At 37.2% G+C, this 18588-nt stretch overlaps 1 protein-coding gene across 2 annotated transcripts in view; it reads left to right on the top strand.

Annotated features, from left to right (window-relative positions):
* Positions 1–834: 834 nt before the first annotated feature.
* LOC107100848 (A disintegrin and metalloproteinase with thrombospondin motifs 14-like) overlaps positions 835–18588 on the top strand; it is a 76703-nt gene continuing 58949 nt past the window's right edge. For both annotated transcript variants that reach the window (XM_015399508.1, XM_015399507.1), the window contains exons 1-2: positions 835–1206; positions 1457–1866. In XM_015399508.1, the coding sequence (XP_015254994.1) occupies positions 1128–1206; positions 1457–1866 (489 nt within the window). In that variant the 5' untranslated portion in view covers positions 835–1127. The remainder of the gene's footprint in view (positions 1207–1456; positions 1867–18588) is intronic.

Here is an 18588-nt window from a genome sequence, read left to right as displayed (position 1 = left end):
AAATGTTTATTCTCTTTAAGATTAATAAACAGACCAATTGTAAACTTCCTTTTATCAATCCATAATGATTGTCAGAAAGTAGTCTGTGTTTATCAATTAAGTTTACCATTCTGCTAATAAAGTGTTTCTTTTTTTAATTGCTTTATTGATCAATGAAAGGCTAAAACGTTTCTAAACCTGAATTATTATTTTCTTCCAATGAGTTTTTTTGGAGCAAATCTTAAGTTTTCACCTTTTATGTTTATTCCTAAGTTCTGGACCAAGGCTTTGTAGTGCTATCGTCACCAGTGCCTCATGTGCAGGAATGCTGTTCCCAGATTTATTGCCATGTGATCACTAACATATGTTTGTGGACTAATGTAAACACCCTCTCTATGAGTTATTACCTTGCATCTGGCGTCTGGACGGGGTTTTCTTCGGCATGTTAAAGAAAAATAGCCCAGATTCCATGACTGAACGTCAGCTGTGGCAGGCTTTTTTTTTTTTCCTTCCCTAACTTAATATGATTATATAACGTAGTGGTAGCCTTTATGAGGTAAGGAAAAGACCGCTTGTTTCAATATGTGGCTGTCTCTCAGAGAGAACGCGCTCCCGCTGGTTAGGGGTGGCGCGTTCGGCGCACCATCGGTGCGTAATTGTGCACGACTGGACGGCAGATGTTCCACCACTGGGACACTATGTCTCTGCATCTTAACTCTACCTAGGGTTTTTTTTCTCCCCTCTTTCTCTCTGTGTGTAGGCGTGTATTAACTTGGTCTTGTTCTGCATAAAAAAAAAAAAAAAAAGTTTTGAGGAGGAAAAGAGGAAGAAAAAGTGGGCAACAACTTCCAATCGTTCCGGCTCTTATACCGGGGAGTTTGTCGTCATCACCACCACTAGATCCCCCCCCCTCTGCTCGGTTCCCTAAGTGCACGCCACAGTCTCGGTGTGTGCAGTTCAGCGCGGGCCAACACACTGGAAGCAGCTTCAGTTTGGCGTGTAGAGAGGACGACGCTGAGAAATGCCCGGCCGCCTCGCTGGAGCTCAGCTCTGAGCACTTTTCCTCTGCATTTTTTGGGGCTTTTCAGAGTTAACAACTGAAGGGGAAAGTTAGAAAAGTTGCATCCCCTCACATTTTAACTCGAGCTATGGATTGTATATATTTATTGATGTGGTTTTCATTTTGTCAAGTATATTTAGAAACTATTTTGGCTGCAGAATCAGATGGTGAGTTCTCCTGCTGTTTCATTTTCACTTTTCTATTGCAGTTTTTATAAATAAAAGTCAATGTACAGATATTATGCAGAAAAAAAGATAAAAGAATTGCTGAATATTTCTGAATGTCCATCAGTTACTTTCTCCCTAAATAAGCAAATTATTTTCCTTATTTATTTTTATTGCACCCCTCCATTCCTTCTTTTTCATTGTCAAAGGTATTTCCTTAGTGAATCTCATTTGACATTATTTGTCCCATCAGAAAAACTCTCTGGAAAGTTAAGTGAATATGGTCTTATGGTGCCAATCAGCACAGACTCCCATGGCAGATACATTTCTCACGTGGTTTCTGGTGGAAGTAAAAGTGAGGCTGCTGCTGAAAATCTTTCAGCCTCTGGCAGTGGAAGAAGGGTGGCCCGCAGTGTCCCCCCAATACCATCAGTCACCTCTAGCTCAGGTCACCACCTTTTTTTCAATGTCACCTTGTTTGGGAAAGAGCTTCACCTTCGCCTCAGGGCCAACAAGAGGTTGGTGGCCCCTGGGGCTTTCGTGGAATGGCAGGAGGATTTTGAGGAAAAGACAAAGGAACACATCCATGGGGACTGTGTCTTCACTGGTGATGTGACTGACATGCCAGAGGCCTCTGTGGCTATCAGCAACTGTGATGGACTGGTAAGTGTGAACTTTTAAACAAAGATATAAACATTCTTACTTTCCCCCTCCCCAAAAGTCCTTCTACATCTTCTAGCTTTATAAAATCATACAGAGGATTTGGGAAAATGTTTATGGTTAGATTGGCCTAACTTCTTACAGAATGATTTAACCAGATAGTAACTTACACCCAACATTAGAAGCGTGGGGTAAAAAATAAAATCTCCTGGTCTTCTAGATGCATCAGAAACTTGCATTAAACGTTCATTCTTAACCCAATTCCTAACCCAATAAAATGCTGCTGCTTTTATTTTGAGGTAGGCATTCTCTTCTTGTGTGTGTGTACTAATTATATTTAAAAAAAGAAAGATTACACAAAAGGCTGAGTTTTAACAATGGACAGACTGCAAGTGGGGGCTATACTCAACATGTCATAATCCTAATTTTAGTTTGTGCATTACTAATCCAAACAGTTGTTTGGAATTAATTATTTGTTTGGTGTTTTTTTCCCACCAGCTGTCATGAAGCTACTTTTTTGCCAATAAAATATTAAACCAGCTGATTGAAATATTATTAAAGTAGATAGCCACACCTGACGGGGCCTTTTTGGTTTTGTCTGTTTTATATAACAATGTCACATTTTTATCAATACCACTTAGCTATATTCTGAAGCATTAATTTGTTTTGACTTTAACTGAGATAAAACTTAAAGTGGCTCAGATTGTGGACAACAGGCTACAATTTTGATGTTAGAAATAGAATATCTTTAACAGTTGATTGTCAGCCATTGATCTGTCTCTTAAGGACATAAAGAGATGGAGACAGTCCTTAGCCCCCTTATTCAATGATCAATACACAACATCATTACAACTTGCAACTGAGTTTTTATACCAGCTTTCCTTCTAGAAATAACTTGGAATCAAATTTGGGACCCTTAAATTAAAGTAAAAGACTTAACCATTTATAGCATGGACAGACTAAAACAATCACAGTATCTTGCAGGGAAATTAACTATTTAGGTGGGTTGTTTCCATTCTAAAAAACAATGTGACATAAAAATGGTGCAGTGGATAGGTTAAAAAGATATTTTTTTCAGGTTTAAAAACATTTGAGACTCTATTGATAACTTTGGGCTTTGATTGAAACCAGCACCAGTGACGTATCCCAGTTTTAAAGTGATACATCAGAAGCTGGTTCTATAAAGAACATAAATGCACACAGTGCTTTACCTGAAGGAGTTCAATCTCTGAATAACCTTTCAAGTAAATTTGAGAGAGCAAAGATTGTGTTTACTACTGAGATGCAAGATTTTTGCTATTTTAGCTTAAACCTTAAAAGTTTTAATAGACATTCCTGGAAACTCCACTTTTTAAAATCTGTTGCAATGTTTTGATGATGCATACTTCATGCATTATCATTGTTTGACATCAAAATAAAAAAAAAAAATAGAAACAGGTTGGATTAGGTCTATTCAGTAGAAACATGACTTTCTGCAAATTTAAAAAGAACAAAATGATTTGTATGCTTTACTTTTTGCACAAACTACTTAATTTTTTTTTTTGCCTGATTATGCTTCATCTGGTAACATTTTGTAACATACAATTCCCATGAAACATGTTTACCATGCAAACTGTGGTCAGATAATGTCTATTTTGCGATATCCCACATTTCTCTATTTGAGAAATAGCAGTCTACCTCAGGACATTAATTCAAGTTTGCCAGGGGGTCCTCTTGTACCAATAAAGAATCAGTACTTTAGCAGTAGGGATTTATTATAGTTATTTTCGTTTGATCAAAGGTCAAAATCTTGTGGTCATGCTGACTTTTACTTAAATATTTATATACAGTTAACTATACTTTTTCCAATCAACTTTAGGACCACATCTATATTAGCCCATCATGGAAGCAGAGGGAACTAGTTTATTTTAGTTTATTTAGCCATATTTGCTATTTAGGTCAGGTTGGGTTATCATGTAAAACCAGTTATTTGAAAAAGTGTAAGCGGTGCAAACCACAGAGGGTTGATGACGTGAGACAATAAGTGCTGATTATTGATTTCTCAGCGCACAGCTGTTGGTTGCCTACTCAGCTGCAGCTGCTCCAAATGAGCGTGTAGCCATGGCCTGAATGGATCCATCTTCTTTTACCATCAGAGGGTGAACCTTATATTGTTTTTATTTGGTTAAACATTTTTTCATAAATTTTGGAGATAAACACATAAAAAAAAATATTCAAATGGAAATAAACTTTGATTTAATAGGTATTATTTTCTGAATAAGTTGGCAGTGATATTCGTTTGCCAGCTGACTATGGAAATATGTTGCATTGTAAGTATATAAAAAAACTCCTTACTTATAATAAACTTGATTTCTTTCAACCAGCCCGCTTAAAAAAATCAAACTACAGAACTTCATATAAAGATTTACTTTCTTCCAATTTCTTTCATCTTTCCATTATTATTATTATTATTTTTTTTTCATTTTAGATATTTTGGATTTCCAGCATATTCAAGCAAAGGGAACAGCCAAGCAAAAGTCAGAATAATGACAGCTCTATTGTTTGGATTGTGCAACACCATGACCAGACCATACATCATTTAATAAAATGCGGACTAAGATTGTTGGTTTTAAATGGGAAATATGTACACTGATAGTTCTTGCATGGAGGCCATGCCTTCTCTTAGTCTACACAAAAAAATAGCAGAATAAGGCATTCACTCAGAAAAGATTCAGCAGAAAAATGAAGGTATGTTGACTAATGACAGAGCAGCACATTGTGTCGCTGTAAAGTCCACAATCATATCTTCTGAAACAGATTTTGGAATTAATCTTGACCTTTGTTCTTCTGTTGTCTTTGAAAATTTGGTATATTTTCCACTTCTTATTTTTTATAAAAATAGATTCCAGGCATATCATTTAAGCACAGTAAATGCTGAAAACACTAGTAACACAAACCAAACCTTTATCCCAGCAATGGTCAGCTAAGTTACAACTAAATTAAATCCGTAATTTCACAGGATAGCTCCCTGTTTTGGATGAAAAGCTTTATGCTTTCTACACGGTCTACATCTTATTCCTCAGATGCTAAAATCTGAGATATTTCCAGTCGTGGGATTTGCTTGGTGCAGGTCATCCAAAACAGGAATGTTTGGTCACCGTATCATGGTTACTTATTTTGTAGCAAAACAATGTGTTTATGCTTAGCCTACCAGGGTCCAGGATCTGGTTTGGGGACCAGCAGATCTAATCACTGCTCTTTGCGGATGGCGTGGTTCTGCAGGCTACCTCCTGCCAAGACCTACAGCGTTCACTAGGGCGGTTTGCAGCCGAGTGTGAGAATCAGCTTCTCTAAGTTTGAGGCCATTGTTCTTGACCAAACAAAGGTGGTTTGTCCCCTTTAGGTTGGAGGACAGTTTCTGCCTCAAATAGAGGAGTTCAGTATCTTGTGGTCCTGTTCTCGAGTAGGGGGAGAATGGAGCAGGAGATCTATTGATGGATCGGTGCGGCTGCTGCTATAATGACGCTGCACTGGTCTGTCTTGGTGAAGAGAGAGCTGAGCTAAAAGGCAAAGCTTTTCATTTGCTGGTTGGTCTGCGTTCCTACCCTCGCCTATGGTCATGAAATCTGTATCATGAATGAAAGAACTGGGCTGGGCTCTGCCTTATAGATAGGGTTAGGAGTTTGGTCATTTGGGAGACACTCGGAGTATAGCTGCTTCTCCTCCACATCAAAAGGAGTCAGCTGAGGTTGCTTGGACATCTTTTTATGTTGCCCCATTGACGCCTCCCTTAAGAGGTGTTCAAGCCACCTCCCATCGGCAGGAGGCCCAGGGGACAACTCAGGACATGCTGCAGGGACTATATCTCTCAGCTGGGCTGGGAATTCCTCTGGCAGAGCTGGAGGAAGTGTCTGCAGAGAGGGATGTCTGGGAGTCTCTGCTGAAGCTGCTACCCTGCGACCCGGTCCCGAATAAAGTAGAAGACGATTAACAAACGATGTATTGATGTTGAATTTTTGTTCAGTACCTATTTAGAACTTAATAGTAGAGTGTTTTTCCCACTTTTTAACTATAAAAATTTACTAGCTACTTCACAAATTTTAATTGTCTTAACATAGGGTGGTGAATCAGCTAATAACCTGATGGCAAGTCAATATATTTAGGGATTTAAATACAATGAGGAAACTGCTTAAGTTCAAATGGAGCATGCAAATGGTAAATAATATGAATTCAGGTGACTTTAAAGGGGAAGTTGATGACAGAGTCGACTGTTTAGGAAACTGCTGATCTGCTGTGAGTTTAATACGACGCTCAAGCTAAAAACAAATGATCAGAAAAAGATAAATGTTGAGTGAGAACTGCATTGTGATGTTAATGTTCATGAAAATTGATTTACAAATTAAATTTTCTATTTCTTCATTAGAAGAATAATACCAGATTTAGGCCTTATTTCCAATCGTAGGGTCAGAATGTTGCATAAACCAAGGAAAGTTTGGATTCATATTACTCTGTATGAACACTTCAAGTTTGTGGAGGTGGGGTAATGTTGTGGGGTACAATCACGAGATCTCAATCCTTTACAGTACATTTGGGATATTCAGTAATACAGGACTTTTGTAATTGATTGCGCATGACAGATCTATACAAACTCCAAAATGTTATGTCATACGGATAAAAAAACATGACATCTTTATGACATGTTTAGCCTTTGCTAAAGGGATGTTTTAAATCTGATCTTTAGTGTCTAGATAATGCACTATAATATGAGATTAGGTATATTTGCTTTGCTGCATAAAGTCTCAACATAAACACATTCAGACACAAGATTGATCTATCAAATATATGTTTAAATGTTTACATAGCAACTAGTCTAAAGACATTTGATATGGTTGTTTTTATTCTCAGTAACTTGGCATCATTTCCTCTGCTGCATATCATACCTGATGCTTGTGTGGTTGTATTGATGAAGCCTAAAAATGCAGCCTAAACATATTTTTACTTTATTGAAAAAGAAATACCTTGAAATAATGTAAATGAGAAATAATAATCTATTGCCCTTCCAATATAAAGCTTTAGGTAACAAGTAAAGACTGCCAGTATCACAGCATGAAAACATTTTTTTTTCACTAGAATGTTTCAGGTTTTTAAATTTATGTAGGTATAAATTATAAACTATTCAGTAAGAAAAATCTTGATAAAATATCAGTGCTTAATGTTTAGAGCACTTTCACTTTTTCTTGTGCACATTCTCTTTAGCCTGGCTTTTCATGTAAACGCCATTATTTATATTAATATATATATCAGTTTTTTTCATGTTTTTTATGGTTTTTATGTTGTGCAGTGGATAGCACTTCTGCTTTGCAGCAAGAAGGTTCCAGGTTAAATTCCCGGCCTGGGGCCTTTCTGCATGGAGTTTGCATGTTCTCCCTGAGCATGCGTTGGTTGCCTCCAGGTACTCTGGCTTCCTCCCACAGTCCAAAAAATGGCTGTTAGGTTAATTGGCTTCTCTAAACTCTTCTTAGGTGTGAGTGTGCGTGAATGGTTCTTTGTCCTGTTTGTCTCTGTGTTGCCCTGCGATAGACTGGTGACCTGTCCAGGGTGTACCCCGCCTCTCGCCTGTAGACAGCTGAAGATAGGCACCTGCACCCCTCGTGACACCAGCAGGGGAAAGCGTGACGGGAAATGGATGAATGGATGGATGGATGGTTTTATGCTCACGGTACAGCAGTTGCAAAATTGGAGGCAGCTTCCCAGCCTTCAGGGATCCTGATCTGATCCTTATCAACTCCATTTAAACCTTTAATGCTGAGCGATATACTTTAATTTAACAGTGCAATGAATTAATTGATTGCAAACTTTAAGGCTGGTAATGTAGTACTATTTGTCAAACGGAACAACAGCAGAGGGATAGCCAGCTATGTGATATTATTACTGCCACCCGCAGGACCAACGGTGTAGTTTTTCTGTTTTATTTAAAATTTTCCTTAGGCTGAATTTTAGAATGTTTTCAAAGTAAATGGGAACAGCACTCTGGTAAATTCCCCAGGAGTCTTTACATGGATATAACAAACCCTGAGCCTTTCAGTAGAAAACAGGCTGATATAGTAGTTTATTATAGTCAATGGTGTCTATTGCTGTATGACGACTAGTCTCAGCTTCTCTACACTTTCTCTCATGTCAACTTGTTAAAGTTATTCTGCCTTCTAAATCATTGAGTACATTTATATCATGTTATTTAAGCAGCTTTTACCAATCAGTTCTATGTTATTTGAACAATTGAGTTATCTTTTTCATTACTACACCATACAGGAGTAACTTGTCTCTTAAAGCAAATTTTGCCCTTGTTTTTTTCCATATCGACTTAATAAACGACATAAAAACCCCACCAAATTAAGCTATGCTTTCTTTGTTAAAGAAAATTTAAGTATACGTTGCCCCAAGAGGCCGATGTTGTGCACTTCAATCTTCAGTCTTCGGTTGTTCATCTGTTCAAATTACAAGTGACTTGGAGATATGGGTGCTTACTGTGCATGTTAGAGACAATTGCTCCCTAAATATTTAGAAAATTGTAAACAGCTGCAACTAACCATTATTTTGCAAATTGATTAATCTGTCAATTGTTTTTATTTTATTTGACCAATTATTAACCGGATAGCAAAAAGTGGCTTAAAGAATACATTTTACGAAATCAAACCACTTGAAACTAAAACTTTTCCAACTGAGTAGTTCTGGATGTAGCATACTGACGGATTACATTTTTTTTTATATTAATGCAAAATATTTACATTTTTTTAAAATAACTTTGTACTACTACCATACTACTACTACTATACTCTCTACACTCCAGTTAACAATTAATCCATTACCAAATTTGTCGTTGATTAAGTCAATACAGATTTATGACGATTAATCTGATTAATTGTCTCAGCCCTAATTGTAACCAAAAGACAATGCATAAAATTCAAAAGATTTAAGTAATAATACATCCACAAAATCTGAACTTTATAAAACAGATTTGGGTAAAATGACAGTGATGAATTGTAGCTGACATAAAAATTGAGGATTAAACTAAGATTAAAGCTTGGTCCTTTCACCATGTTTAGCCTTTGATTAGTGTGAGCATACTGTTTAAAGGTGCTGTCAGACTCTTCGGAATATTGTCCATGTGTTTCCTTGAATCAAAGCCAACTTAAACACAGACCTGTCAGAGCAGGCGTGGAGGGTGCTTGAAGCTGCACAGACAGGCGGATGTATAATGCTTGAAGTTGAAGGCACTCAAAAGATGATGTTTGATGAAAGGCGTTGTGTGTGAAAGGTGGAAGAAAGTCCACATCATATTGAAGTCAGTAAATACGGGTCAGATCTTTAAGACACATTGTGCATTTTGCGGTACTGTCAGCATATAGCCTTTAAAAGTGGATGAATCAGAATGGAAAAGAAAAACAGCACAGATTCATATAAGTGATTCCTTATTTTCTTAAATTTCCAAACATGCTTCTTTTAAACCACAGCATTAAGAGGTATGTGACACATGGGTTGAGTTGCAACTACAAACAATGTTAGGATCATGTATTCAAGTTTTATGTGATTGGATTAGTAATTGTATCCTTGCGCTTCAACCTGGATTGTCACAAGTTCTGAGTTTTCAGTCTCACAACAAATTCATTTTGAAAGAATCCCTCTAATACTTCTGTCTCCTAACAACCAGCGAGTCTGCGTTTTTTGGTGCAGGACAGGTAGGAATGACAACAATCAGAAGGGCCTTAATGGGGCATTACAAACATGGCTACACTGGAGGACTCACCTGTTGATACCCCAAATTATTTGGTTTTAGCCAAATTCACGACAAAATCTTGTTTAAGAAACGGAGCAAAGAGAAGCACTTTGTGCCTTTGTAGATTCTAAAGATGTATGTGCTTTACTTCCGACAGGATTTGGAAAAAGTTTTTGATTTTTAAGCTTACTCCGCTAGTTGTGAAAATGTCACAATTCGCTGCTATGATTGGCTGAAAGCGTGTTGTGGAAGGCGGATACTAGCTGGCACGTCACCCAATCAGCTTGAAGTATTCTACTAAATGTTACCCTTTTTCACAGACAGACCGAACGGCATCCATCCCAGATTGATAAAAATTGATATATATATATATATATATCACCATCTGACCAAACGAGGTTGTTCTAAATGTTTGTGGTGTGCTCCAGACAAGCGCACCCTTTCTGAGGCTGTCGTTCTATTGGCTGGAAAGGTTGCTAGGCGACGATCCGATCCAATCTGAGAGAGAGCAAAAAAAATCTGCAAGTAGAGCCTACGGGTTTGAAAGCGTAACTGAGACTCGAGCAGAGCGCGGTTTGTGCGCGAAGAGAAGGAGGAGGCAAGCGAGAGGAGAAAATATCTGTGCAAGAAGCATTAAGTCTGAGAGAAGAAACAAAGATTTGAGAGAGAAGAGAAAATATTTGAGAGAGAGCGCATGTTTTGAGTGCAAGAAGATGAAATTCTTGTGCTCTTGCATTATGGCAGGATAATTCTCCCATAATATTCCATGTTTTTATTTGTTCCTTAATCATTATGATGCTGATGGTTCCTAAATCTGCTCTAAAAAAAACCCTGAAGGTGTGAGAGAACAGGTGGATTTATATGGAGATCAGCTCACACACTGGAGGAATCTGTTTACTTGTGGGTTTAATTCTTTTGTTATTATTTATTCTTCTAATTTTTTTATTTAGAGGAATTTGAAAGAAAGTATATCTGTACTTGTAATTGGTTGACTTTATCAGAGATTGTGATATCTTCCTACTGAAGTGTCCCCTCCTAGACGGCAACAGCTGAGTGCACAAGACACGCCACTGGTGCTACCGTGGTGGAGTGATGAGTGTTGGCTATGATAATACCGCTGTTGCTCATGTGTCAAGAATTAGCCTGGATGACAGACGGGTTGAGTTACACGTATGAAGGGTGTAACACGAGCACCTTACAAACCCCATCACTGCATGAGGAGCGCTATTTCTGTGTCCATCGCTCCAAAAGACAAAAAGGACCCCTAGCAACAGTCAAAGGGAGACAATCTAATATCTGCAAAGCTGTTATTTCCATTATTACTTGCATAGTATTGATAAAGTTTATTGTATATTATGTGTGTAGCTTTTCACAAAGCCTTCAATCGTGCAGATTTCCTTAAATATCTAATGCAGCGCTTAACAAGCAGTGTACTTTGAGGGTTGGAGGACTGCTTGCAGTTGTTTTCCTATTACACTTCAAAAAACTTAAATCTAAATAAGTCATTTTTTCTTAAAATAAGTGAATTTTTTCTTGAATTATGGAGTTAAGTGAGGCACTTTGCTAGTGGAGCAAGACAATTTACACTTAAAATAAGTAAAAAATAATTGCTGTGTCCTATTTCAAGAGCATATTATTTAATTATCTTATTTTAAGAGTAAGCAATCTTATTCCATTGGCAGATCATCTTATTTATCGACTCAAATTAAGGATAAATTTATTTAATTTAAGACAATTTGTAATTTGTTTTTGCACTGTAGTGCAACACAGTCACTGGGACCATGAAACAGACTTTTCACAGAAAAAAATGTTAAGATGTCATTTATTTAAAGGTATTTGTTCAGTGAAGCTGAATTTTATGTTTAGATTGTATGCTAAAGTCAGAGAAGATGATGACAAGATAAGTTGCACCTCACCCCATGTAGGCATGTGTATATTTACCACACACACAACCAAGTATCTATTGAATCAAAATCAATTGCAGAGACATATTTTTTTGTAGAACTTCCTTCCCTAATAAGTTTATATTTAGACAGATTTATAGACAAGTGCTTGCTTCATGCTGTTGCAATTGTTATGAGAGCAATATGTTTAGAAGGCAACCTATTTTCTTTATGCAGACTGATTTGCTGTCATTTTATGCCTGGTTGGTTTAATAATCTATCCCCTTGATGTTAAATTGGTGTGATTAATAAATGCATAAAAGGGTTATGATCCTTTTATTGAGTGGACATACATATCCTTGCATGCATAGCACTGTGAAATGTAAGAATTCGGAAGTGATCTCCTGCTCACACAATCTGCCATGTTTGATTATTTCTCATCCTGTGAAGCTGCTTATCTGCTGCCCTGCTCTGTAGCTCCAAAACCTGTTTCTAACAAGTATAACAAAGACGTTCAAATCATTTTATTCTTATTAATACTTCTTCAGAGATTTCACCTCATCCTCTCAGTGATACAAGTAATATTGTAGATTCTATGACAAAGGGTTATGGACTAGGTTTCATGGAAAGAGTGCACCCTTTGACCTCAGATATAACACAGTATTACCTTTCCAAGCCTTCCTGTCTTATTGGGAAATCAGAAAGAGAGCGTGCCTGGAAACAAAATGCATGTTTCCAAATAATCAGCCACAAATTACAGGTTGAGTCTCCGGAACCAAAGCTGGCTTTTAATTTCCCTGCATCCGTAGCTTGTGGTGCTTATTCAGCTTTTGGATTTTTGTTTGTCTGACATGCACCATAAAGGATGACTCCATCAGATTATCTCAACCGATGATGTAACTGGACCACCATGCGTGATGGCAGCAGCGCAGCGTAGCTATGCCATTGTTTATCAGCTATCTGTGATTTATGGGGCTCACTCAGAGCTGGAAATAAAAAGAAGAAAAATAAATATGTAAGATATTTTATATATAAAAAAACAAACATCATCTTTATCTTGACACATGAATCAAGACGTGTATTTTCCTGTTGGGAGAAGCTTTGGTACAGTATTTGAAACCTATTAGGGTTTAGAGTACCGTAGGATTTTATATTGTATTTTTGTTTTTGTAAGCAGCACCAAACTTTTTACTTAGGAAGAACTACATATGATTTTAAGCATGCCAGGCACTTCTGTCCTTTTTTTTTTAGAGATTTCACCTCTTAACCTTCCAAAAGGTTTTTGCATGTCACCCTAAAATGACATGCATTGCATGTGTAACTTCAAAGTTGTTCCTGCAGAAGTGAGGAATGTAGTGTATAAGTGAGCACTAAATTCCCTCTCTAAATTCTGATGTATGTCCTTTTTGTGTTGCTTGACACAGCTGAAAGGATCTTCTTTTGTACTGTGGAAGCAAACCGCATGCTGAGATCTATTTCCAGCCTCTGCAGTTGTGGCTCCATATCACTTGACTTCAGTAAAAAACAAAAAAGAAACTTGCTTTATACTTTAGGCTTGAATATACGATTGTGAAAGGTCACAGTTGTAGAAATTATATGATATTATCTACCTATTAACTAGACATTTTCTATTTGTGCTCAGGCAACAGAGAAACATGTCTTTTTTTTATGAAGGCATGTAAATGCAAACCCAGTTAGAGAGTCAGATGGTTTCACCTCATCTTTTGTTGGTTTAACAGTGATTACTACATACAATGTCTTACAAAAACTTTCATGCCTCTTTTGTTTTCTACATTTCATCAAGTTACAACTGCAGTTGTCATAAATATAATTTAGTTTAAGAACACTGCTTTTTTTGGCACAGTTTCAAACAAAGTCCAGCAAAACCAAAATGTCAAGTAACCCGAATGTAGGATCCAGTATTCAGGCGAGACAGACAGTGGAAAAGTTCAAAACATTTATTAACACAAAGCACAGAATAACGTGGAGCTGTGGCTCTGGAGAAATGCAGCAGTTGCGAGGGGAGGCAGACCATTGCCCCATCACTGACACTCTGGATGGGGAGAAACACAGGAAAGTGACCATGATAATCAAACGGAAGATGATTATCCGCGTGAGTCACTTACCTGGTTTAACAGTTCAGTCCATTACCTCGGGTGAGGCAGGATCCAGCCGGTGCACTGCTAATGAGATGCGTCACGGAACCACACAGAGTGCCCCAGATGGAGCACTTTCCAATGGACAGGCAGGCAGCCAGGTCAGGGAAAACAGGTCAGAACAGATCAGTTCAGAGATCTAGGAGACCGTACCCCAACCAGGGGTTCTGATCCGAACAAGAAGAAACAGATCCAGGGTTCCAGGAATCCATGGAGTGTTCCGGCAGGTTCAGAGCTCCATGAGTACAGCAGCGATCTCAGGCAGACACACTCAGATGCAGAACAAACAGACTCAGTAGTAGAGAGGCAGAGACAAGACGTGGTACAAGGAGAGCAGCAGAACTTTAAACTGGCTTCCTCCACTGAGCCAAAACAGGAACAAGCATGCTCAATGGATAAAAACCACTACAGGACTTTAAACTAGCTCCACCCCGCCGAGCCAAAACAGGAAACGGCACATGCTCAGTGGGCAAGAGCCAAGACATGGTCAGGAGATGACAAGGTAAACTAACACTCTCGCTACCTACTGGCCTCAGAGAGCAAGGACATGAATCATGGAAAAAATCAAACTAATAAACAAAAATACATCATCAATGATCTTGCCACGATAGCTGGGCTGAGCCAAATATAAAGTAGCAGATGCAGGTGGATAAGATGAGCAATGATTAGAAACTAGAGTTATGCAGGTGAGTGAAATGAACAATTAGGTCAGCTATCAGGACTGATCATGACACAAAAATCTGGTAAAGAAAAGCATTTTTTAGTGAAGCTGCCAAGGGGTGCATTTTTTGGCAAAGGTATAGGGACAGCTGATGGTATAACACATTATACTAAAGTTTGTAATTATTAATACATGTACAAGTTAAATGCATATGAATATTTTTGCACTGCAAGTAACTGGCACTAAAAATACTCATGTCTTTCCTGAAATTAGCATAAAATGATTGTTAAACGCTGCACAGTGATGCAGTGGGTATCACTGCTGTCTTGTAGCCAAGTTGTTAAATTTATGAATGTATAAATTATAAACTTTTCAGTAAGAAAAATATTGATGCTTATCAGTCAACTTATCAAGTTTAGACTTTCACTTTTTCTTGTGCTCATACATTCTTTTAAGCCTGGCTTTTCATTTAAACCTAACTCAGTGGAGTATAATGCCATTATTTCTATTAATATATGAGATTTTTTCAATTTTTTATGGTTTTATCTGGGCTGCACAGTCCCGCAGTGGGTAGCACTTCTGCCTTGCAGCATGAGGGTTCCAAGTTAAATTCCCAGGTCTTTCTGCATGGAGTTTGCATGTTCTCCCGGTGCATGCGTGAGTTCTCTCTGGGTACTCCGGCTTCCTCCCACAGTCCAAAAACATGACTGTTAGGTTGATCGGCTTCTCTAAATTCTCCTTAGGTGAGAGTGCGTGTGTGAATGGATGTTTTTTCCTGTTTGTCTCTGTTCCCCTACAATAGACTGGCGACAAGTCCAGGGTGCACCCCGCCTCTAGCACGTAGATAGCTGGAGCCAGCACCCCTCGTGACCCCAGCCAGAATAACCCTGATGGGAAAAAATGAATGGATGACTTTTTGAGTTAGCTACTAACTTGCAATGGGTTATTTAACCTCATCGTACAACTTTTATCACATTTTACCCACAGCTACAAATCTGATGTAATAACTTAGGTATAAATATCAACAAAAAATAGACTTTACTGATTTTAATTTTGCAGACCCTTCAACAGTCTCCAACTTCCCATATTCTAATACTCATAGCGGTAAAAAGACATGCATTACTATCTAATACATAGTTGTTCTTTTATCTCACTCTTCTTCGACCCACCTTTCAGATGTCACCCATATATTTTATATTCATTATTGTTGTGAAACAGATAGCTGCCTCACTCAGTACTGTAATTCTCTTAAGTTTCTTCCTGATTCACAAGTTTGAATTTCTGCTCCATATTTAGAATTCATTCAGCAGCTGTAAACACACACATCCTTGCCAAAAATTTTGTTGGTGTCTCTGTGTCCCAAAGCTAATGATAGGGTAAAACATTATTTTTTTTCTCATAAGGTCTAGAAGAAATGTGTCAGATGTATACTGTGTACAGTAGTCTGTGCTTATTAGGATTAATTTAACCTAGATGACAGATGGAAAATATGTAAAGAAATATGTAAGCTTATTTCCCCCCCAAAGGATAAGGCGTCATTTTTTTCTTAATGTACATCTGGGGGCAAATTCTCACATTGGAAAAACAAATGAGTACAGAAAAAAGCATAAGAATTAAAGCTAATTATATATGCTGCAATGTTGGCGAGTGTTGCTATGACAATATCACTAGCAGTAAACAAGCAAATGTTTATTGCTTCAGTATTATTGATATCATGCTTTGCGTTCATTAGAAACAGACCAAAGATAGTGAGTATTCCATCCAGATACTGGAAAAAATAACCTGTTTCCATCACAACAGCAAGGTTTTAAGAAACTCTTGGGTCTGATTACAGCTGCTGGTTTGATGATGATCAACCTAGTTGCATGGCAATAATAAAAACTGGTTGGCATATTTAAAACAAAATGGAATTGAATCAACACTGTGTAAAAGAAAAAATACAGTTTTTAAAACCCCAAGTTCTACACAACTTTTAATTATATATGATCCTATTAGTATTTTTAATATGACATGTGTTAGTGTTCTTTAGTATCCAGAAGTCTTAAACATCTTTGGATGGAAGTTAAATTCCATTTACACAGTCTGATAGTGCCACAAATTGTAACATATTCATTAAAACACATTTTGTATCCTAAATATATTCTCATAAAGTAAACACCAATTTTCATAAGGAGTTGAAGCGCTTTAATAATAAACACCTTCTAAACTCAGACTATTATTATTGTACAAAATTGATTTACTGTGCTGTTAAAAGTGCACATGTGTAAACATAACCAGTAATTATGCACATCAGTTTCACCACTGTAAAAATAGCTAGATAAATTGTTTGTGTTTATGAATTTAAGCCATTGCACATTTCAATTGCAAGACAATTTAAAGTGCCCTACATGGGAAACAAAAAGAAAGACATTTTTTAGTGGCAGGGAGAAAAATAAAAAAGAGAATAAAAAACATAATTACAATAAGAAACTATGGATATATTTGTAAAAATGAAAAAAAACAACATAAATGGTTGACAGAAACTCAAAGGAAGTTTGGACTAAAAATGCTCTAAACATGTTTTTAATCTAGATTTCAGGCAAGGCAACTTTATTTATATAGCTTATTATAGTAGCAAGACAATTAAATTCATTATTGTTTCTGATACATCATTGCTCTGTGTATTGTTTTATTGCAGCTGGCCTATAGCCCAACTCTAGTATGACTCACCCTTCTGCGATTTTTCGTCTTTTCCAGACAAAAAATCTGCACCATACTGAAGGAAAGTGATATTAGATACCTATTTACCTAAAGTAGCAAACAATTTCCGACGCTATTAAAATACAAGAAAGATATGTAGTGATGCAAAAGGATATAATTCTCTCCCTTCACTACATATCTTATAGTAATCAAATAACAGATTTTCAAGCAGTTACAAACAAAAGCATCTCTCCGTTGTTCATTTCTAGTCATAATTTGAAAGCCATACACAAACTTTGTAATGAATGAAACCCTTCAGCACTTTATTTTTGTTGATATAGATGGGGTTTGTGATGTGACATCTAGCAGTACATTTTCCAATATATTTGTTTTTATTTACAAATAAAGCTTTATGGTAATGCTTTACATCGGATCATGATGAGGATTGTAAACCAATGACAAACTGCTTCAAACATTTTAAGTGAAGCAAATCAACTGTTTGGCCTAAACATTTCCGTAAACAAATGTACTTTATAAAGCATCAATGCTCACGTGTTGACCAATGTTATCTGTTTTGAAGCAGTTATTATGTGAGGTTGAGAGCATTGCCTTCCAAAATGTGATTCAATACTGACCTCAAAACACATCCTGTGCACAGACAGAGCAGCTGTTATCAATATTGTTATATAAGCAATCCATCACATGACTTGGAGGTCACTATCAGTGTATAATTTTCACAGGGTTTTCAAAATCTATGACAAATTCAAATCAGAAGTAAATTTTTTTTTGTTCAGCAGAAATAATCTGTTCTAACTGTGTTTATAGTTGCTGATCTTGATTGATGATGTGTAGCACTCAGGTTTTGATCCACACATTAGTAATCCTGGACTTCAATTAAATGTGTTCAGGGAAAAGAGTGCCGTTCAGCAAAACCTTTCGACTGAATGTTTGAAGCGACACCTAAGGCTCGCCTACCAAATTTTGCGTTAGGCCAATCATGGTAACATAAGTAGCAGTAGTGAAATCACAAGAAGGTTTTTACGCCCTCACTATCTCCCAGCATTGCATGTGTAGCAATGCAATTTTTGCTAAGTCTTCTGGGAAAAATAGTTCAAGCTCAGTCAAATTGGACAGAATGTGGATGTTTATATGACTTTTCTAGCATGGTTACAAAATATTAAACCTTACTTAGATATCGACTTGGACTGGGCCATCCGGATGTCTATATATGCTTTGTATCCTTTGGTCTAAACCATCCAATTGATGGTTTTGCCTGCATGTCTAGGCTCTGATCTTCTGGAAAGTCATTTTCTCCTCCTCAGTATCAAATCGAATGGCAGAATCCAAATCTTCAGGATTCTATTGAATTTATCTTTATCGATTCTCCCACCAACTCTGACTGGTTATGCTGTTCCTGCTAAAGAAATGTTTCACCACGGATGGTATATTAAAAGCAACAGCTTTCCACTACACGTAACATTTTAAACTACTCCCAGAATGTACAATTTAGGTTTGTTCCATTAAAGCTACAGTGTGTAATAATTACAGGGATATACAGTCAGAAATGTAATATATTATACATAACTATGTTAT

This window comes from Cyprinodon variegatus, unplaced genomic scaffold, assembly GCF_000732505.1.
Source record: "Cyprinodon variegatus isolate N-32 unplaced genomic scaffold, C_variegatus-1.0 Scaffold1019, whole genome shotgun sequence".
Taxonomy (NCBI): domain Eukaryota; kingdom Metazoa; phylum Chordata; class Actinopteri; order Cyprinodontiformes; family Cyprinodontidae; genus Cyprinodon; species Cyprinodon variegatus.
Note: the sequence above shows the minus strand (reverse complement) of the source record. Positions and strands in the feature narration are given on the sequence as shown.